The sequence below is a fragment of the Doryrhamphus excisus genome, linkage group LG20, assembly GCF_037039965.1.
Source record: "Doryrhamphus excisus strain RoL-2023G ecotype Guam linkage group LG20, RoL_Dexc_Guam_v1.1, whole genome shotgun sequence".
In the NCBI taxonomy this organism is placed as follows: domain Eukaryota; kingdom Metazoa; phylum Chordata; class Actinopteri; order Syngnathiformes; family Syngnathidae; genus Doryrhamphus; species Doryrhamphus excisus.
In genome coordinates, this window is record NC_136376.1 from 1,157,593 (window position 1) to 1,176,528 (window position 18,936).

The window sequence follows — 18,936 nt, forward strand, 5'->3', positions numbered from 1 at the left end:
AATAGAAATATAAATAGTCTCCAATGCTCAACAAGAGTCCCAAGGACTGCCCCATCTAACATCTTCATGGGGGGGTGGACGGTTAACCAATGTTGGACTTCCTGTAAGATGCTGATAAATGAAGAACTCCATGGAAGCGGACCGTGCATCCTTCTTATCTTTGACCGTCTTGCGGCAACGTGAGCCCGACTGATTGATTGCAACGTTCCAGCTGACCCCCCCGACCCCCCACCCCCCTGCTTCAGATAAGCTGTGGTTTCAAAAAGAGAGAGAAAGCTACCTGACAATGTTGTGTACGTGCTTGCATGCAAACACGTGTGTGTGTGTGTGTGTGTGTGTGTGTGTGTGCACGTGTGTGTGTGGTTGTTTGTTCTTCCAAGCCCCAATGATTGCCCCCCCCCAGCACGGACCAAGTGCTTCAATCAGAGCCGAGCCGACGGCGAGATTGATAAATGGACTCGACCGAAGCAAGAAGCCGGTGCAAATGAGCCTGACCTCTTGACCCCTCCCTCCCTCGGCCTCAGCCAATGGGGCGCCTGAATGCTAACTTACACTAAAGCCTTGACAAACGTAGCAGGCATCCATCGGCCTGCAGGGGTTCGGGGGGGGGGGGCTTCTTACATCATGGAGGTTATCTTCTCCTCTTGGTGTTTGGTCCTTGGCTCGATTAGAAGAACTTCTAGGGTGCAACGTCCCAACGACGTCTTTCAGCTTTTATGGAGGTGATGATGCAACGCTCCACTAATGCATTAGCCATAAGAACGGCCACAAGGTGGCAGAAGCGACTTTGATGAGAGCTCGGCAGAGATCACATAAACATATCAGATATCGATATCGGCTGATATCGGAAATTGAGACAATTGGACAATATGGACCAATATGGGACATCCTAATATTTTGTAAACATTGCAGCTGAAGGTTTTGTGCTGGTTGGGCACCCCCGTCTTCAACTAATTGCCGTCGCCAACACGTCCAACTTATAAAGACCCTTCATGCTACATCTTCTTTTCCTGGGAATTCTATTGCTAGAAGTTGTACGTATTTATTTACAACGGGAATCCCGCCCCTAGCAAGTAAAGACGAGTTACTGAGGCGTCCATAGACGTGTCTATTTGTGATGATGATGATGATGATGATGATGATGATGTCCATGGCCGCCAGCCACGTCTCCATGCTTTGACTTGCCTCTCTGGTCTTTTTCCATTCATAATTCCTAATTAGCCCTTGATGAAGCTCTCAGACATGATGCTAACACCGTGCTAATGGCTAATGGCCGGCGTTCACAGCGTTTCATTTCAGCGGCAAAGCGAGCCCACCGCCGCCACGCCGCCGCCGCCGCCGCCGCCGCCGCCGCCGCCTTTGATGTCATACGGAACTCCACTGAAGACATGGCCTGGATGCAGCAGATTTACCCAAAATAATGAACAAACGTTCGTGCCATGAGGGAAACCACATGGATTTGTGTGCTGGCATTCCTTGATTGGGAATGACGGGATGGAATGGAGGGAATGGAGGGAATGATGGAATGAAGTAAAGACTTACTGTCACTGGAGCCTTGGTTCTCATCCCAACTGCGGACGTAATCGTCCTGCAGAGAGAAGAAAGAAAAGCATGAGAACCAAAAAAGGAAGCGGCATTGTTGCACATCATCATCATCATCATCATCATCATCATCATCCCGGCACCCTGATTATGATGTTCGCATCCAGCCCGGCCGGCGTGATGATGTTTGTGCAAGGAGTGTGCATCAGTATGGAAATGAGGCTGACAAACGTCTTTAAAGAGCAGACATATGCTAATGAGGACACAGAGTCGGTTTAGGTGGGGGGGTGGGGGGGTGGGGGGGGGGCATTAGGACTACATGCGGTGATGAAGACGTACAACACCACACACGGTATGGCGGCTATGCACACAAACACGTATAAGAACTGACCTCCACTTCCTGATGGAATGACAGCCAGAAGAGAGAGAGAGAGAGAGAGTCAACATTAGTGGAAGGTGGACATTGAACGCCACACACACGCATATATTGCAACAATGCAACACATGAAATATCATTTTATGCTCTGGCGCACCCAAGTACTTCCTGCTGGTGGCGCCACATTCCCGGGGAAGGAAAGGTGGGTGAGGTATCTCCATCCTTCCATCCATTTTCTATACCGCTTATCCTCACTAGGGCCATGAGGGTATGCTGGAGCCTATCCCAGCTGACTGGGTACACCCTGGACTGGTGGCCAGCCAATCACAGGGCTGGATTACGTACATGAAGCAGGAAACCTACATTGAGCTTGTTTGCTTCCCGCCCACAACAGCTGAAATTTTTTTTTTTATTGCAAAGGTTGATCCAAAGTCATCTTTTATCACCCATGACTCTATAACTTGTATATAATATTTAAAAATATCATTTAAATAATTTACTGTAAAAGGTGTTTATATTGATTTCATGATCCACTAATCCCTCATTTATCACAGGTATTGATTCCAGACCCAACAGTGATAGGTGAATTCCTGATGAATAAACAAAACATTTCCGTAGTTAGAGCATAAAAAACTTGTCCATAGCCTTCTAAACATGATTCAAAACATTATTAGTCTCTATGACTCAATATTATCAACATAATACATGAAAATAAGATTTTTTTTTAAACTTCCTGTTTCTGTACAGTATTTCCTGCGGTGGCTATGGGTTCATCAATGTAACATGCCTGACACCTAGTGGCCAGTGTACAATACTACATATCAACAAAGGGTTTAAATCGGCTTAAATATGATGATTTTATTGGTTAGCATTATTGGCTAGTTTTTTGAAAAGCCTGAGTGAAGCGCCAAATGGCGAGGGATTCCTCGATTGTACAAGCGAACCTGATGAATATAAAAGTGGCCACAAGGTGGCAGAAGTCCATTTTATAAGAGCTCGGCATGGATCTTTTTTCATGTAAAAACACTCCACAGCGAGGAGGAAGTGGAAGAACGTGGAAGAGTGCAGCGTGAGGAAGTTTTACACAATTTAGGGAAATTTTAAACCCAAATTATATCTAGTTGATGCCGTTATATTTGTCAATAAATTGCTATTTTTGTGTTTATGTTGTGGTTTTAGCCTTGTTTTTAGCTCTGAATGAATGTATGGATATTGTATTTTAATGCATCTTTTACTCTGTTTTTACTCTACTTTTATTTCTTTTTCTCTACTGTAAATCGTCTTTGAGTACTCTGAATAGCGCTATACAAATAAAATGTATTATTAAAATAAATAAAATGTATTATTGGTATACTGTCGTCACAAAGCCAAACAGTTTGTGTAAAGTGAAAGTTAAAGTATCTTTTCACAAAAAGATGTTTTTTTCTGGTTTTTGTTTTTTTTAGTCAGGAACTGAAATTTTCCTGAAACTTAGCTATGTTCTACTGCTGATTACTAAAGAACAGAAAAAAGTAGAAACTATTTTTTTCCCTGATGAAAGACGAACATCTACTCTTTCCTTTGCTGTTCTTACCAAATAAATGCTAATAAAGATAACTTGCTAACGGCTAATGTCAAACCGACGATCATCAACATTCCCTGACATTTCCAAAGAAATGGATCGCGCTCAAAGACAATTAGCGGTTCTTTTGGTGAGCCAATCTGCCCGTTGAGTCACACCGGTGGGATGAGTGACTTCATCATCGCTGTAAACATTCCCCCGCAAACATCTCAGAGACCGTCTCGTCTCGCCTGACCCTCGCAGTTTGATGCTGTAAATATTTTCATCAAAACATCCCCCGCCTGCACGCTTTCTACGCCGTCCTTATCTCCGACACAATCCCCGAGCGTACTCGCGGAATCCCTCCGTACTCCGTTCGGGCTGGGGACCGATTGTCAGCGTTTGTTGTCTAAGGGAGGGAAAAAAAGGAAAAAGGAGTTTACAACCTGGCCGTTAATCCCACGTCTCCCGTGTCTCCTCTATTGATGACTCACCCGCCTGAATTATTTACTAATCCTGATTTGTGCTCCTGCCAGGACCGGTGAGGAAAATGTCCCGTCGGAGGGACTGACACGACTGGAAATCAATTGCCTTCAGAGTGTGTGTGTGTATTGGGGGGGGGGGGGGTACTCTCTGGGGGTTAGGATGGAAGTGACACACTGCAGCTAAGAGTCCAATTGTCATGTGGTGCCAGTGGACTGTTTTTCCATCCAAGTGGGCCATGATGCCCACACTCATGACACACCGTTTAGTTGGCCTGCACTGACTCCGCCCCCTTCTGTTTCTTTATTTAATGGACCTCCAAGGTCGGACCCCCATTTTGAAATACGACAGAAATCTGGACTGACTCTATTTGAAATGCAACATGGAGGACATATATGGAGACAATGGAGTACTATATATTTGTACATGTTGGCAGGTCTGCATTGAAATGAAGGCCTTGGTTCCCTGACGCCTTAAGAGCTGCGCTGGAGAATGAGTTGACAGAACGGGGCTTTTGGCTGGGTGGCTAGCGCTGCTTGACTGACTCTCCCTCGGTCGCCCGAGGTTTGAGGGTGACCACCATGACCACCGTGACCATCATGACCACCATGACCACCATGACCCATCCATCAGGAGATGGTGTCCGTCCGATTGCGAGAGGAGGAGGTCCAGCACCTTCCTCCTGTTCAACAAAGCATGGAGGTTCTCCCCTCGCATCCCAACAAGGCTGCCTGATTGACAGCCCCCAGTCCTCCGTACGTCTGCATGAAGCCTGCATGAAGCCTGCATGCCCCCCCCCCATGTAAAGAGTGCTGCCGGAGTCAGGAGTAAGACTCTGTCACAGTGATGGTTTTTCCAGGCTTGCAGGAATGAAAGAAAGCAGGTTTAAAAGAAAGCCCCGCTACGCTCGTCTGTCGTGACTGACAGGTGCTTCTTCGCCAAATGTCAGCTGTCGGACGCGCTCAGCGTCGACGCTCCTCAGGGGCGTCGCTCGCCGTGACGGCAGCCTCGCAGCCTCGCAGCTCAGCAGCCTCGTCGCCGTAATAACACTCATAAAGGTTCGACGCTCTGACCTTTTCTCATAATCGCGTTCATATCGACATTCATCGCACACGGACACCATTTGCAGCCACCAATAAAAGCTCTGCGGCCATTTACAGGGAATCGAGCATTAACAATGCCGGGACAGGAAACAAACCAACTGGTTGATATTTGCTACAGAGCAAGAGTTGAATTTCTTCCAGTTGGAATAGGTGCAGATGCTGGAAGATCTAGAAAGCTTTCTGTGCGTGTTATTGTGTGTAGCTGCTCTATAGGAACCAACAACAATACAAAAGGCCAAAAATTAGCATAATATGTCTTTAAAAAAACATTTTGTCTTTAATATATATATATTTCAACTTTCCTCCTAAAATGATTAAATAATTTTTCTTCATTTCAATTACTTTTCTTCACAAAAAAAATTAAATTTTTTTTGTCTTGTTAGGCCACATTTTTTCTTATTTTGACGTCATTGTCATAAAATTAAAGCCGTTTTTTCCATTTCTGACGTTTTAATTTTTCTTTAGTAATTTTTAATTTACTTTGGTCATATTTTAACCTTATTCTCTGATTTCCCCCAAAAATTTAATATCACAACAAAAATGTCTTTATAAAAATATGTATTTCTTTACTTTATGCTACTCAAATTATGTTCATTTTCCTCACAATATTACAATATTATTCTCGTAAAATGCTCTTTTTTTCCTCTAATATTTAAGTTTTGGTTTTGTAAAATTTCCACAAATTTATAATTTTTTGTTTCTTTTAGTTTTGTGGTTAAATTATGTTTTTAGAAAGTGCTGCAAGCCAATAAAAAAAAAAAACAGCTGCGGGCCGCTAATGACCTCGAGGCTGCCCTTTGGACACCCCTGCTGCAAACACAATAATAATACAATAATAGAATAAATAATTAAATTATATAATTCAATAAGTAATTGAAACGCCCACAAAAAATTTCTAACTTATTATCGACTTGGGGTCTGCTGAAAAAAAAAAAGTCAAATTTTTGGAATAGATGTGTTTTTTTACACAACTGACCAAAAATCAGGGGCGAAGAAAGATGGCGGCATCTCACACGCTCACTTCCACTTAAAAGAGTCTGATGCGTCTTCTAGAAATGGAAGCACGGAGGTTTGAAGAGTGGGGGTGTAATCTGTCACCTGCACTGCAGAATGAATCCCAACACAGAAAGGGCTCTGTACCCCCCCCAGCCTTGAGCTGTAATCTCCCGGGGGACTGGGGGGGGGGGCTCATCAAGGATGTACCACACGCCGTCCACCCGGGCTTCTCACATCCACATCTCATCCACGACCAAATCACCACGGAAAGAAAAAAGCACCGCAAGCGAGAGAGGCCATATTTTCTTTGGGTGACATCGACATTTTATTTTTAACCGCACGCATGGAAATGTTTTTGACATTTTTATCGGAATACACCGGATCCCCGCACGTCAGTATTCACCACCACAAAAGTGTGTGGATTTTTGAATAATTTATAAATACATAATAATTACATAAAAACGTATGTCAGCATAAATACACACGCCACAGACTTTTAAAGGAGCCATTTTTTTATGTTAAATAATAATCAGTTACTTTTATTGAAAATGTTGATCTGAAACCATAAGGTGCTGGGGGCGCTAGTTTGTGTCAATTAGTCTGGCTGGTGGTCCCAGAGCATCCCCCAAGCCAAAAGAGCTCCTCCGCTGTGTTGGTTAGGCCAACATCTTAAACGGCGTGGAATTTATTTCGATCCCTGGAAGGAAGCAGCGCTCCAAGTGAAACCAGGCCAGATAGCGCCGCGCTACAGAATCTAATCTGATGAAACGCGGCGAAACGGCAAACGTGGCCTTCATGCGTTCAGCCACTTATCACTTCCACCCTGCTTGAGAAACGCACACTCGCCGTCAGCATCAATTCACACATCACAGGAGACACCTGAGATGAAACAAAAGCCTGCAACATTTTTTTGGGTCGTCCGATTGCTACTATCCTCGCAGGGCCGCCGGCGTGTTTAGTGGGAGGATCAGCGTGGATTTGGAGAGACTGACGAGCTGGGATTTGCTTCTATTAGTGAAGCTTCGTTCAGAGAGACGACAGGAATGGATGGAAGAGCTAATACTTTTGCTGGAAACCAGAACCAGCTTGACGGCTAAGCTGTGATTGAATTGCAGGTCAGAAATACTGTAGTAGTACCCGTCTTAGTGTTGTTCCCAGAAAGGACTGAAAAGTGGTATACACGATCGTTTTACCTCCTCAGGCGGTCGGGAAAGTTTGACTCTTTAAAAGCCTTCTGGGTTTTGTATTGATTTCCTTTTGTTTGTCTTGATACGCTATATCTGCGAGAGCCTATTTCATCTCTGGGAGCAACAATTTTCAAACGCGGCTTTGTTTCATTTGAACCGACGACAACACTTGATGTATCCTGTAGAGTCTCCTCTTTAGAGTGCTTCACTTCAAGCTTTGTAGAATGAAAACCCAAATAAAGCTATATTGCAGATTTAGAGACATGGCTTTTTACTACCGAGTATACTTTTCAGCAATGGACAACGCTGCAAAAAGAGTACTTAACATTGACGTATTGACACTCGGTATCAAAAAGGATGTATGGTACTGGTACACGACACAAAACCAACTAACCGTTGGACCAAAAAGAGACCACCTTACAGAATGACCAAGCCCCTACCAAACCTGATCCAATAATCACCCCATCAACAACTAACCAATCGACCGACTGAGCAAAAAAAAAACGATAAGTGATCAATAACTACCCAGCTGACCAAGCAAGAGGCCACCAGAGCGAAGCACCTATTGACCGACCAACCGACATACAAAACAAATGACTGAGACTCCAACGGATCGTCCAACTAGATGACAACCAAGAATTGCCAAAGCACCTGAAAGAATAAGCGACCAACCAACGAATGAACTGAAAGACGGACGAGCCCGCTAGGAACAAAAAAACCAAACAACTGATTGACTGAGGAACCAACGGCCTGACCTCCAAATGCAGTAACACGGACTAAGCGACTGTCAAACAAACCAAGGCACCAATGGGCCAGTAGGAGATAACGACAAAATGACCGAGCACCTGACTGAAGGCTAACCAACCGGACCAACTAACCAACCTGACAAAATGACCGAGCAACTGACTGAAGCCTAACCAACCGGACCAACTAACCAGCCGGACCAACAAACCAACTGGACCAACCTAACAAACCGGACCAACCTGACAAAATGACCGAGCAACTGACTGAAGCCTAACCAATCGGACCAACGAACCAACTGGACCAACTAACCAACCTTACCAACCTGACAAAATGACCAAGCAACTGACTGAAGCCTAACCAATTTACCAACTAACCAACTGGACCAACTAACCAACCTGACCAAATGACTGAGCAACTGACTGAAGCCTAACCAGCCGGACCAACTAACCAGCTGGACCCACCTAACAAACCGGACCAACCTGACAAAATGACCGAGCAACTGACTGAAGCCTAACCAACCGGACCAACTAACCAGCCGGACCAACGAACCAACTGGACCAACCTAACAAACCGGACCAACCTGACAAAATGACCGAGCAACTGACTGAAGCCTAACCAATCGGACCAACGAACCAACTGGACCAACTAACCAACCTTACCAACCTGACAAAATGACCAAGCAACTGACTGAAGCCTAACCAATTTACCAACTAACCAACTGGACCAACTAACCAACCTGACCAAATGACTGAGCAACTGACTGAAGCCTAACCAGCCGGACCAACTAACCAGCTGGACCCACCTAACAAACCGGACCAACCTGACAAAATGACCGAGCAACTGACTGAAGCCTAACCAATCGGACCAACGAACCAACTGGACCAACCTAACCAACCGGACCAACTAACCAACCTGACAAAATGACCGAGCAACTGACTGAAGCCTAACCAATTTACCAACTAACCAACCGGACCAACTAACCAACCTGACTAAATGACTGAGCAACTGACTGAAGCCTAACCAGCCGGACCAACTGACCAACCGGACCAACCAGACCAACCAACTGCTATTTTTAAGGGTGAGTTTTTAGCAGTTGATGACAGCCGTCGGCCGTAAAGAGCCCATTTGCGGCGGACTGCGGCGCTGCAGGTGTCGTGGGATCACAAGCAGGTCATTGGTAGATGTCATGCCTGAGTGGTGGAGGTGCTCGCAGTTCTGGCACCCAGAGAGGGGGGGGGTCCCCAATTCCAGATCAAAACTTATACTCCAAAATGCATCCTTTGCTCTGCAGCTATTAGTCTCTTGTGTTTAGAAGGTGTAGCATCTAGATGAATTTGATCTGTATTACCGTTCTTTATTGATTGGCAAAGTCCTTCCATCCGCCCCCCGTTTCTCTGCAGCAGCTGCGTCCTTCAGATGTAGACCAACACACTGCAGCAGGCAAGAGGCGCATGAAAGGAAGCATTTATTCCCCACCTTCTACTCAATTACAGCACACGTAGGCCTTTGGTGAGCGGCCAAAAGCGCCTCACAAAGCACCAGCAGTCCCCTTCAAAAACCCCCGAAAAATAACTCTTTCTCCCGAGACGGCGCGTCTGCTTCATGGGCGCACCGCTGGACTGTCTGCAGTCTCACGGCTGATCTGGGCTGCGATTAGGAACGAGTGGCATGATGACGAGATAGACTAATGGCTTTTTCATGAGCTCTTATCTTCATTCGTATACGCATCAAGTGCCAAGACGCTTGAACGCATCGCAGGTAAGCTACTTCTGAAATGACTTTGGACTGCGATGGAGTACGACCAAGTCAAAGGCGGACGATTTGGAGTTTCACCTAAAATAGTTTGCCTGTCCCGGGAAAACACATTCATCTCAATTATCAATTAGCGGTTAGCTTATTTTTACACTTGTATGATGGTTAGAAAGTGCAAAGCATGCATGCAATCTCCCCTCCTCCCTTAAATTTAAAAGTGTTTTTCGTCCGTACGTTTAACCTTGGTTAGCATATGCCCCGCTTAGCATGTTTTTTGGTTAACATTCAAATTGTGCTTTGTTTTGTGTACATTCTCAGGTTAGCATGGAAATTGCCACGCATCTTGTCTCGTTATTAATACACTGAATTAGTCTGTGATCTTTTAAATCACAAAATGTCCTTGTTAGCATCATGTTAGCGTGCTAAGCGTGAACGTTGTTGTTGTGCGTCTCACTTTCCTGACTTTGCGATGAGTTCACGGCTTCATGTGTTTCTAATCAGGTTCCCGGATGCTGTTGTGGTCGTGACATCACAGCCAAGATGGCGTCGGCTCCGAAAGCCAACATCACCACTTCATTTCAAAAACTTGATTTGCCTTAACATTTTTGGCTTTACATTATTTTTTTCAGTTAGAGTACGCCTTGGTTAGAGTCTGACCTTGTGGAAGGGATTAATGGCACTAAGCAAGGTTCCACTGTTTTTAATTTTAGACTTGTTTTGCGTTAACATTTTTGGCTTTCTGGGACAGATTGATTGGATTTACATTATTTCTTTCAGTTAGAGTATGTTTTGGTTAGAGTCTGACCTTGTGGAATGGATTAATGACACAAAGCAAAGTTCCACTGTTTTTAGTTTTAGACTTGTTTTGCGTTAACATTTTTGCCTTTCTTGAACAGATTGATTGAATTTACATTATTTCTTTCAGTTAGAGTACGTTTTGGTTAGAGTCTGACCTTGTGGAAGAGATTGACACAAAGCAAGGTTCCACTGTTTTTAGTTTTAGACTTGTTTTGCGTTAACATTTTTGACTTTCTGGAACAGATTGATTGGATTTACATTATTTCTTTCAGTTAGAGTACGTTTTGGTTAGAGTCTGACCTTGTGGAAGAGCTTAATGACACAAAGCAAGGTTCCACTGTTTTTAGTTTTAGACTTGTTTTGCGTTAACATTTTTGACTTTCTGGAACAGATTGATTGGATTTACATTATTTCTTTCAGTTAGAGTACGTTTTGGTTAGAGTCTGACCTTGTGGAAGAGCTTAATGACACAAAGCAAGGTTCCACTGTTTTTAGTTTTAGACTTGTTTTGCGTTAACATTTTTGACTTTCTGGAACAGATTGATTGGTTCAGTTAGAGTATGTTTTGGTTAGAGTCTGACCTTGTGGAATGGATTAATGACACTAAGCAAGGTTCCACTGTTTTTAGTCACTATTTTCATTTTGCGTAACTAAAACTGTCAACATTGTCCTAAAAACATGAGAGTGGATCCACAGGATGGCGGCTGGTGTGCGGAAGACACATCCTGCAAGAGTAAAGCCTGCTGGAAGCTTCCCCGAGTGCCTTGCTGCATATTTAATATCTCCATGTGGACGAGGCGTCTGATGTTCCGGGGAGCCGGAATGGTGAAAAATGAAGTTATTAAGTAGCAGGTACAGACCGGACCGGACAGGAATGGGAGAGGTGTGCTCATTTCAGATAAGGTTTTTTTCCCTGCTCTGTGAGGCCAAGGGAGGAGAATTGAAGTGAATTGGGGGGAGAAAAACAGCAAAAACGGCATCATCATCATCATCATCATCATCAACACAGCGCCCTTTATGCCAAGCTCACCCTGACGTGCATGATGGATGCCACCAATAAAACAGCTTCATACTGAGAAACTGGCATTGCTGAGCCGCTATTCATCATCCACTTTATATCACATTTGAGTTCCAAATCAGCAAACGCAGAAACTTTGCTCCCATTTCATGGATCCGTGATGTCATGGAGAGTATCATTTTCCCAAGGGAAACAGATCCAAATGTATGCATTCAATGTTCTCTCCATACAGTAAGAAATAGTCGCCGTTGGTATGACCTAGTTTTAGTAGGATTTGCTTCTCTTTAGAAGGGCAATGAATCATACGAGGTAGGATTTTGCTAGCCTAAATTGGCTATGTAATAGAAATACATTTAAACATCGTATTTTCACACAGGTTTTCGTACACAATGTTGGCTTTCCTGCAACATGGCGCCGACAAACTAGTCCGCCCCCTTGTACTATATCCATATCGCTCCCCACCTGATGCCGCGCATTTTTATCGAGTGCCATTGCTAAATAACAATAATAATAATAATAGAAATAAACATATTAAATAAAAAATAAAAAATATATAAAAAAATTAAAAAATTAAAAAATTAAAAAATTTAAAAAACAAATAAAAAATAAACAAAGAAGGTAAACAATTGAATTCGCCTCGCCAGGACAATGTATCTGATCATATTTGCGGGTGTCTGAAACAGATTCATTGGATTTGCTTAACATAGGAGTGAAAAACAGCTTATTGTCGTTATAAGTATTTTTCTTTACTTTCGCTATTGTGTCCCCGTTTCAGCCAGCCCTCAGAACCATTTGAAAATAAGGGAAACAAACAGAAATGTTGGTCTGGGAGTGGATTTTTTTCCCCTGAATCTGTGATAAAAGGAAAATCAACAAGCGGTACGATTGAATGAAATCAACAACCTGAGCAGAAAATGCTAGAATGTTCGTTGAGGGAGGTGTGATCTTCTCTTCCTGTGAGGAACAGAGACGATGAAGGCAAGACTCACATGCCTAGACACACAATACTATTTGAATCAGGTGGTAAGCATTTGGAGGATTTGATTCTGTGTATCCTAGTAGAAATACACGTGTAAATAAATACCGTATTTTCTGGACTATAAGTCGCACCAGGCCAAAAATGCATTATTAGGTACATAAAAAACATACATAAGTCACACTGGAGTATATGTGGCATTTTTTGCGGATAATTTATTTTCCAAACTACTTGACCAAAACAGACATTACGTCCTCTTGGAAGGCAAGTTCTAACAATAAAAAAAAAATAAAGAACAGGCTGAAAAGGTGTAAGATATGCTAACACAATGGTTAGCTGGTTACCAGTGTTTATGTGACATAAACAGTTTTTTCATGTATAAGTCGCAGGAACAGCCAACCTATGAAATAAAGTGTGACTTATAGTCTGGAAAATACAGTATATATGTTAGTGGATACAGATATGAATGTACATATTTCTTGAAGCGCTTGGCCACGTATTGGCTGCCTCATAACCAGAAGAGTTTTTCGTTGTTTCGCCAGTTTGTGTTCCTGTTTGACATCATTCTGTTAGAGTGTGTTTGGTTAAATAAATAAATAAATAAATAACACTTCCTTCCTGGTTCTCCTGAATTTCCTTCCCCGTGTGGATTGGGTGCATTAGTGGAATGAAATGTTGAGTGCACCTGTCAGATTAAGGGATTGGATTCTATTATTTGTTGACTGTAACTGTTAAATCTAATCCTCTTGTCTTCTTGGGAATAGATTGAATTGGAGCAGGGATGTATTGGAAGTGACAGAGACCTCTTATCCCCATTCTGCTCTTCTAGGGTTAGTACGGGAATCCATATTAAATATTTACAGTACTGCTGCTTGTGTGTTGTGAGGGAGAGATGGTGCGCATCTCGTGTTTATGGAAGGAGCAGGAGAGCTCCTCTTTCATGCGGTGCAGCTTTGATTATTGCTTTCCAGTGTTGGATTAATATTCAGCATGCGGCTCTCCGAGGGCCGTGCGAGTCAACATCAATTTGTGTAATCGGAATACCTATGACGATGCCGCTGAGTGCATGTAATTCCCAGAGACTCAAGCGCTCATTTTCCAGTTCAGACTGTGCGGCAAGGGCTGATTGCATATTATATTTGATTACATAAAGCCGGCCGCACCTCTCTCCTCGCCGGAGAGGAGAATTCCCACTAAAGGATGCGCCGCATCTGCTCGGAGAGGAGGATAGAGTCGTCAAACTCCCGGAGATGCTCGCTCCATTTCAACACCGTAGTGCACACAGATTGCCGTTGCTACGGCAGCAAGTGCTTGCTATTGATGAGCCACCTCCCCCCAAAACCCCCACCCCCTGGGAGGCTTCTCTTGTCATCACGAGAGACACCATCACCTTCACCGCTACCAGTTTCAAACACATCATCGTTGGCTGTGCATGCAAATGCGAGGCCACACGCACAAAGACGGTGGCGAGAGACGCCCAAGGAGGAAGCGTGTTTGACGATGAATTACAATCATCATCTTCACACACGAGGGGATGATCTTTGATCGTGCTGCGTTTCCATGACCAGCCAAAATAAAATGTCTATGCAACCATAACTGCTAATATGTAGCCACAGGCAATGTATTCCGCCGGGCATCGGCCAATTGCTGTGATTATTAACAGCTCAGCTTTACTTCTGTTTTCGCTACCAATTCATTAAAAAAAATCTAAAACCAAAAGTAAACCCTCGTTTATCACAATTCATTGGTTCCAGACTCAACAGTGATGAGTGAATTTCAAAAAAAAAAAAAAAACCCTGGCGCCCTAACAACTATCTCAGTCAGCAGTTTTAGCTGCTGATGATATGTAGTATTCTGTACTGGACACTAGGTGTCAGTAATGTTCCATTGATGAAACGTAGCCACTGCAGGAAGTACAGTACAGTCTAGAGTGTATAGTATGTCCTATTATGTCTACTATATTTGGTAATATGAGTGTAAAGGTGACTATAGGGCTGTTAGTTCTTACAAAACTTACAAAATATACAATTTATAAATGAGGAATCCCACTTTGCAGAAATTCACGTAACCACGGTCAGGTCGGGAACTAATTAAGCAGTATTTGGACTTGCAAAAACAAGCGACAACCAACACAGTTCCGAGGTTATCCATGTTGTTTCTAACGTAAACGCAGGTCGTGTGTGATGTCACCATATACTTTGTTGCAGGCAGTGATGTTTACAAACAAAAAACTCTGGGTATTTGCGTCCGTACATAACCAGATTCGTCTCCAAATCTTCATTTTTTTTGTGCCAGATAGCTGCGATATCTGAGATTCTTGAGATACTCGCCTACGTGTGGACAGGGCCCAATTAAAAATTGTGGAACCATACAATATGGGACCTTTTGTGTACTCCGAGTAGTTGGATTAGTATGATTTTGATGGTCAAACCTCCATTTTTGTACACTCCAGTTTCTAATTTGGTTTTTGTCTCGGTTTTCAGACAGTATTTGTACATAAACTACTTTTTACTATATTAGTGTGACTGCTAAATAACCCGCCATGGGGACAACTGAATTTGAGTGCATTTTGATGAAAAAAGGTAAGAAACTACTGAATTCGACTTAGCCAGACCGCAATCAACAATCAGCCATTCTGCAGTTCTGCATCGTTTTCAGCATGTAAATCGAGAATTATTGCCCATAAAATGTATTTGTTCATATTTTGTAACAGATTCATTGGATTTACAAGATTCCCTATCGGAAAGGTTTGAATTCCAACCCAACCACAAATACCGAGATGCTACTTCATTATGTGCAGAAAACTAAAATAATTCTGCAATCTGTAATGTCGTCCTGCAACTTCTTTGGGGGGGGGGGGGGGGTCACGGTGATATGGGATCACCAGCGTCAGCCCCCGTTTCTCTCTGCAGCCTGACGAGTGTTGGCTTGTATCGAGACTGACGCTCACATTTCCCGTTCCTAGAATGATAGCGCTCATTTGCTGCAGGACCCGCCCCAGATCAATTAAAACACAATTAACTGGACTCATGTGGAACCTAATCCAACTCGCGCTTGTTCAAATCCTATTGTGGGGTTGGGGAGGGGGCGGGGGGGGGTCATTTGTAATCATGTTTCCAGAGCTGGAGGCAACATCCATACACATCGGTCGCCGATGCATCGACAGAACCCCTGCAGGCGTTGGTTGGGGGGGTGGGGGGGTGGGGGGTGTAATATGCACATCAATCCATCTCCACCCCTCTGCTCCACTTGCTTAATTCTCTTGTTTAGGAAATCTCCCGGGACGGGTGGGTGGCGGGAAGCTGAGGTATCCAGCCCCCATGAGATGGGAAGGCACCAACAGGCTGCCTTAATTCCTTAATTGGTCCAATGAAGATTTAGGAGGATGAGAGGCAGCAGATATTGCAGCCTCTGGTGGGACAAAAACATCAGATGGAACCCCAGCATCCGCATCTTGAACACCCATGACCGCCAACAACCAAATGAAGCACATTGAATGGAACAGAAAAGCAACAGCTTCAATATTGACAAGGCAAAGACGCATGGTTGTTTTTACCCGGTAAACAAGTTGCCAAATTGCGCATTGGTGTGTTTTACTGGCGCACTTACGTCTCTGAAGCGGTTCCAGTGCTTGATCTTGCGGCTGTATTGGGAAATGGTGGACAGCCACTGCTCGTCCTCCATGAAATTGCCCGTCTTCTCCGCCTCCTTGACGCTCCTCGCGTCGGCCTGGAGGCTGAGGCTGAGGCCGGAGCCGAGCTGCAGCAGCAGCAGCAGCAGCAGCAGCGGCACGGAGAGGCGCACCATGTCCGCCATGTGGAGCAGCTGGGGCGGCCGAAGATGGAAGAACACGTCGTCGCGCTCACACGCACACACGCACGGACGCACGCGCCGGCTCTCTGTTGTCCGCTTCGGGGAGGAAGATGAGGAAGATGAGGAGGAGGAGGAGGGTGCCGTGGATGCTGAGGCTGGAATGAGAAAGTGATTAGCTTCGAGGATGCTCTTCTTCTGCGGGGAGGGGGGAGCGGGAGGGGTGTAGCCTATGTAAATCTTCTATGGGGGGGGGGGGGGCTGCTGCACGTGGATGGTCACCAAATATGTTTGCATGTGGGTCTGTTTACAAAGGAAAACTACTCATGAATGCATGTGGACTCCAACTAGAATGTTTACAACTGAAAAAGTCACACCGTCGTCATGCTAGCAATGAGAGGTCAGTGAGTGTGATGATAACCATAGAACAGGAGCAGGACCAGTGGCGTCATTAGGCCTATTTTATTTTCTTAAGTAATGATAAATTATAAATATTACATCAAATTTAAATATTAAATTTATATAAATAAATTTGATATGTATTAATATCATTAATTATAAATTATAAATATTAAAGTATTATTAATAATAATTTAAGATTAATTATTTTATTTTTTAATTGATTTTTTTAATTTCATTTTTATAATTATAAATTATTAAATTATTATTAATAAAATTATTATTAATAAAACAATTTAATATTAATTAATAATTTGATATTTTTAATTGATTTGTTAATTGATTTTTAAAAAATTGACAAATTTTATATAATAGGGCAAAAGCAGGCTAATAAGCAAGCCAATAAGCAGGCTAATACTAACCTACTACTACTACTACTACTACTACTAGTAGTAATCAGAAGAATAATAGTAATAATGATAGGCTCATTCATAATATAATAATGATTATTATATCACTGATCACTGTCCACTGGACTGGACTGGTTTTGCAGTGTAGATTGTGTGTACTTGTGTACTAAAGCTGTCCAAAAGTGGGAAAGTTATATCCCGGTTCTTGTTCCTTATTTGTTTTTTGGATTTTTTTTTTAATGTCCACTACATTCGTTCATATCCTGTGCATCCCTGGGGGCTAAGCCCCCCCGTCCTTAGAACCTAGTGACGCCCCTGAGCAGGACTGTAGTACAACATCGGCTCAGCACATGATACAGTAAAACCTCGGTCATCATTTCCAACAAACATTGCCCAAATTTAGCTTGGATATTGTGCAGCGGGGGTTCTATAGCTATGGGGCCGTATGGGCAACTGCCAGGGCGGCATCCTCTTGGGGGTTGCCGTGAGGAAGCAAGAAAAAAGAAAATCCCACCGATTGTGTTCAACTCCTTTCCTGAAGTCTGGTTATGCCTGTCAGATCGGCACCCTGCCCCCCCCAAAGTTCAGTGCTGGGCCTCAGCCTCCAGTTAAACACAAGGTTTAAAACCGACTTTGTTAGGATTGGCGTACAGCCAGTAGAGAAGGCACAAAGCAAGATGGAGAAAAAAGGCCTAGGAAAGAAGAGACAACACCAAACCAAAGTAGAAACCAAACACGGCAGGCAAAGCCACACAAAAGGAGCTGCTGGGAAAAAGCCAGGTAGGTACACGTGACCTTACCAGTAAGAAAACATGGAAGAAAGGCAGCTAAAGGTGCTAATAGAGAAACAATAACTTACCATGATGCTAGGAGAGAGCGACCGGAGCGACACACGAGAATCCACAGCACAAAGTCCTGGTTGAACGAGGAGCATCCATGAAACATCTGACAACGATGAAGCACCCAGCATGGCTTCAGGAGACCTGATTGGGATCGCTCTCAGGTGTGTGGAGGTGGCTCCACCCTGGCGGGATCGGTTTTGATGAAATAACCTGCTAGCTTATCAGCTTGTTAGCTAACTAGCTTAGTCTGGAAGCAATGAACTGAACCACTGTAGCTCCCTAAAGCTAGCTTGAAAGCTAGCTACATGTTGAAAGCTAGCTAAAGCTAAGTACATGGTTAGGTATCATCATTAGGTGTCATTGACAAATTAACAAAGCTAAAGGAACCAAATTAGCAACAGGCGTATCAACACTAGCATAAGAGTAGCGTGATTAGCGGCTAACTCAAGTTTAGCCAAGTCCAACTGATCTCCGGTTGGGACGGCTAATAACGCCTCAGAGATACAAATATCGAGAAACAACAGTAATGGGAATAACGGCATTTAAAATAATAATAATAAAATATTTAACAGGTAATCTAACTAATTATTTTTACTTGAAAATACATCACCAACTTCATAACTAATCTGCAGCACAGCGAGTTACTTTTACTGGTAACTAGTTACTTTTGTAGTGGAGTAACTCATTTAGTAACTCAGTTGCTATAGCTACTCAGTAACTATAACTAATTACTTTTTTAAAGTAATGTTTCTGTGGTAGATAAGTTTGATGGCGTACTTTGTCTAAAACAAAATGGCAAATATTCCATTCCTAACACTACACAAGGTCATAGGATGCTAATTTATTTCAAATAAATTAAAGCTAATGCTAAAAGACATCGCCTGTGCTCGTTCACATTTTAATCCATGAAATGCCAATAATCTGCGATAAAGAAACGATCCAAACAGCCTTTTGTCCTGC

General features: G+C 43.4%; 1 protein-coding gene across 1 annotated transcript in view; it reads right to left on the reverse strand.

Moving 5' to 3' along the window:
* Positions 1-16,483, reverse strand: part of spock2 (SPARC (osteonectin), cwcv and kazal like domains proteoglycan 2) — a 25,736-nt gene extending 9,253 nt beyond the window's left edge. Inside the window, exons 1-2 of the mRNA XM_058059278.2 lie at positions 16,125-16,483; positions 1,543-1,588 (exon numbers count right to left, since the gene is read on the reverse strand). Coding sequence (XP_057915261.2) covers positions 1,543-1,588; positions 16,125-16,331 — 253 coding nt within the window. The 5' untranslated portion in view covers positions 16,332-16,483. The remainder of the gene's footprint in view (positions 1-1,542; positions 1,589-16,124) is intronic.
* Positions 16,484-18,936: the final 2,453 nt, after the last annotated feature.